The sequence below is a fragment of the Mesitornis unicolor genome, unplaced genomic scaffold (genome assembly GCF_000695765.1).
Source record: "Mesitornis unicolor isolate BGI_N332 unplaced genomic scaffold, ASM69576v1 scaffold1272, whole genome shotgun sequence".
Taxonomy (NCBI): Eukaryota; Metazoa; Chordata; class Aves; order Mesitornithiformes; family Mesitornithidae; genus Mesitornis; species Mesitornis unicolor.
The window spans coordinates 56,712-60,748 of NW_010169633.1; the positions used below are offsets into that span (position 1 = coordinate 56,712).

At 46.1% G+C, this 4,037-nt stretch overlaps 1 protein-coding gene across 1 annotated transcript in view; it reads right to left on the minus strand.

Moving 5' to 3' along the window:
* KIAA0226L (KIAA0226-like ortholog) overlaps window positions 1-392 on the minus strand; it is a 21,675-nt gene extending 21,283 nt beyond the window's left edge. Inside the window, exon 1 of the mRNA XM_010179387.1 lies at window positions 321-392. Coding sequence (XP_010177689.1) covers window positions 321-392 — 72 coding nt within the window. The remainder of the gene's footprint in view (window positions 1-320) is intronic.
* Between the last annotated feature and the right edge of the window lie 3,645 nt (window positions 393-4,037).

A 4,037-nucleotide genomic window follows, 5' to 3' on the forward strand; every position in this document is an offset into this window, starting at 1 on the left:
AAGAGTTCCTTCAGCATCAGCTATCAAGCTAGAAAAAAAAATTGAAGATGACTTACAAGGAAATATTACAGGAGAGATGCATGAAAAGTACTACAACACGCTGCCATACCCAATAAAATCCACTGACAATTTGACATCTTTCATAGCATAAATGAGACAACCTTCCTCCCCTCAATATAGGGATTGTATAAAATTAACTCTGTGATGAAACCACCAGCATTTAAAAATAAGTCATTTACCACAACCACTGACAACTAACAGCTATTTTTTAAAAAAAGCCCCCCTCCCATTTAACAAAAACACCGAGCCAGCAGCTTTACCTCTGTAGCGTGGGGGTGCTTGAAGATTCGGGTCCCGCTGCAGCTGGCCAGAGCTACTGCGTGGAGAGACATGATAGCAAAACGCTTATTTTCCGATGCCGTAGAGTACCTGAAAGCAATAAAGAAAGAATTACAGTCACCGCCACGTTAACCACTATTCTCCATCTGTTTTGCAGACTCGACATTTTAATATTCCGAACTGTTTTCGGTCTTGACCTTGCGTGCTTATGAGCTTACTGAAGAGCAGAGCGCAGCAATAACAGAAATCCCTTGTTAGAAAGAGCCTCGCTTAGAAAATGTATTAGAAACAGGACAAGGGTAATGCCTACCACAGGCATAAGGGCAACGCATTGATCCCCCGTACCCCGCAGAAGGAAGAGACGGAGCAGACCCGGTGAAGCCCCCGCGCCCCGGCTCCGCGGCGGAAAGGCTGCCGAGCCGGAGAAGGCACCGGCAGAGAACAAAACCCGGCGCCGGGAAGCTCCGCAGCCCTTCCCACGGAGACGTTCAGCCTGCCGGACAGCTTCGGAAAGCCTTTAATCCGGGGAGAGGTACCCAAACATCCCAAGCGCCTCCCGCCCAGCAGCGCTCACCATGAGCCCTGCAAAGCACAGTCCGTCCGACCATCCGTCCCACCCGGCTCCGCCTCCCCGGCGGCCGCGTCCCCCGGCTCCTCCCGGTCGGCAATGAGCACTCCTGCCCGCCAGAGCGAAGATCCTACAACCTCCCGCGCCTCAGCAGCGGCGCCCGCCGGCCCTCCCGGTACGGGGGGAGCGGAGCACCGCCCTTGGGGTGGGGCCGTCCCGGGAGGGCGGTGCTGCCTGGCGACAGGGGCCTGCCCCAGAGCGGGTGGGTCAGCCGGTGTGCAGCGATCCGGCTCTCTGCTAACGGAAGGGCAGCTCTCGATGCTGCAGCACGACGTGGAGAAAAAACCAAACAAACACAAGTAAATGTCCAGAGAGGGGCAACAAAGCTGGTGAAGGGTTTAGAGCACAAGTCTTATGAGGAGAGGCTGAGGGAGCTGGAGAAAAGGATACTGAGGGGAAACCTTACGCCCTCTACAACTACCTGAAAGGAGGTTGTAGCGAGGTGGGAATCGGTCTCTTCTCCCAAGTAGCAAGCGATAGGACAAGAGAAAACAGCCTCAAGTTGCACCAGGGGAGGTTTAGACTGGACATTAGGAAGCAATTCTTTACCGAGAGGGCGCTCAGAGACTGGAGCAAGCTTCCTAGAGAGGTATTTCGTGCCCCAACCCTGTCAGCGTTTAGGAGGAGCTTAACATGCTTTAACTTTTGGTCAGCCCGCAGAGCTAGTGATCCTTATAGCTCCCTTCCAACTGAACTAGTCTACTGTATTTATTCTATTCTATTCTATTCTAAACCCAAACAAAACCAAGATAAGTCAATTGGGAGTGAATGGAGGGTGTTTTCTCAATTGGGGTGGGGTTGGGGTGCTGAGGCCCTGCAGGCACCGTGTGCAGACACACCTCAAAGATCAGCTGTATTCGATGATTTGCAACCAGCTGGTGTGTCAGAAATGACAAAGATCCATTTTCGCTTAGCTTTAGAAAGGCACTGAGCCATCTGCCAGGCTGGTCTCTGAGTCAGCTGCCTCAGCGGGCTCAAAGCTAGCAAACTGCAGTTCCTAGTAGCCAGTTTGGGCTAAAAATAAAGTGAAGGAATGCTAAGCTGCATTCACGGAGCTTAGAAAAATTGCTGATTGTCCATAAAATGCAAAAAATATGTACAGGAACTTAGGAAATTGCATAAGGAAGTAGAAAGGGGGTAGAATCCAGATGGTATCATGCAGAAATAAGTAGAAGCACTAAATAGAATGCAAAACAGAGCTGCCAGCTGAAAATGTGTCTTTCAGGTGCTCTGGAGTAATTGTCACCTTTTTAGGCACAGATGATGATCTGGCCAGTAAACAGGGCAGTGGATGTGGGCTGTGAAAACTTAGGGGTAGCTGCTGGCCAAGCTGCACGGTTGTCTGAACTTGGTGTGGATGTTATCCTATGGTGTGCTTCAAATCCCCAGCTATAAAATGGTAATTTCACATGGTTATATGTAAAAATAAATTCTACTTTTGAGAAATTTACATGTTCAGGTGGGGAAGAACAGGTAGTAAAGTGGAAAAGACTATGGATTTATTTGTAGTTCTGCTGGTTTACTTACTAAAGTCTGGCAAAAATCAGCTAGGGAATTTGTGCTTCATTCCCATAGGGTTTTCAAAAATTCTTACATGAAAAGCGTTATGCAAAGTACTGAATATGTCTGAAAGTAATACTACACAAGAACAGCATGGTGATAAGATTTTCATACCCATTTAGTGTTTTTTTTTTCTTTCCCTCTCCGTGCTGCTCTTTATGTATATGTGTATTGTCAGGAACCCTTGTATACCGTTGTATAGCCCTTGTGTATCCTTTGCCTGGGATGTATATGAAAGCCTCTCTACATTTTGTAGATGTCACCAAGAGAAATAATAGAAAACTGAGCAGATGCAGAATCACAGGGAAAAAGAGGAAGGAAATGCCCATCTGTTTTTAAAGTTGACGAGGTGGAAACAAGAAGACCAGAATACACCAAACTGGCATCTTGCTGACCAATGACCTGCATTGGTTTAGGAAGAGGAAAAAAACCAAACTATTTTGTCTAGTGCATATGCCAAAATTAATAATATCAGCAATAACCTACCCAAAAGCCTTCCAGCAGAGTGTCAAAACCCAGAAGAATGAGGTTCAGTGCAGAGATGGTGGATTAAGAGCTCACATCAATGGGCATCTTTCACGTCTCGGGCATGGAAGTAGATGGCTTGCAAACTTCAGCAGTAGCCAAGGTATTAATCACAGTGAGATATTTGAGATACAAAAGGGTAGACTGGGACCACTGAAAGCAGATCTCTCTGGTGTCCCTAATGCAGTTAATTTAAACACATCTAAGACATTGCTCCTGACAGGGGCCCAAGAGAGTGCTGACTCTGTAATGTTTGCATCAAACTGCCTGAAAGAAACAGGCCTGCTTTTTAAATCAAGGAGAGGAGTATTTTTAATCACACAACTGAAATAGCTCAACCTTGGCAATTATTTGGAAGAGTTCTACAGAGAAGCCCCAAAGGCTGTTGTGGGTTTTTTCAATCAAAGTTTTAAGGCTGATGTTGCTGAATTCTACCTTTTAAAAAGCAATTTTGTTCCTAATTCTCCAGGAAAGACCTAGCTGGAATAAGCTTAAAGTTAAAAATATCAGCAATATGCTAAAAGAAGGAAGTATAAAAATAATTGCATGTAAAACTAAAATAATTACAAGGATAGGAAAACTATTCCAAGCCAAACATACATCCAGGAAATTGGTGGTCGACTGACCCTCTAAAGAATTCCAGACATGCTGATTTACAGGCATCCAGTCAAAATACAAAGCATATCTGAGGGTGCTGGTACCCCAGCAGGGGACAATCACTTGAGACATGTCCTCAGCTTTCCACCCAGCTGTTGGGTGACTGGCCAACCTCAGTGCTGTGGCACATCTCCATCAGAGCAGTGCACATCCTGCTTCATTCTGGTGGATATTTCTTTACAAATATGTGGTAAATAGTAATACAGCCAAAGGCCATCATTTCTGCAACAACATCATTTAATCCTAGTAGTTTGATAGCTGTTTTACAGGTAACTCAGCCACTCAAGTTGGAAGGACAAGGACACTGAAAGCACCTTAGCCATTCCTG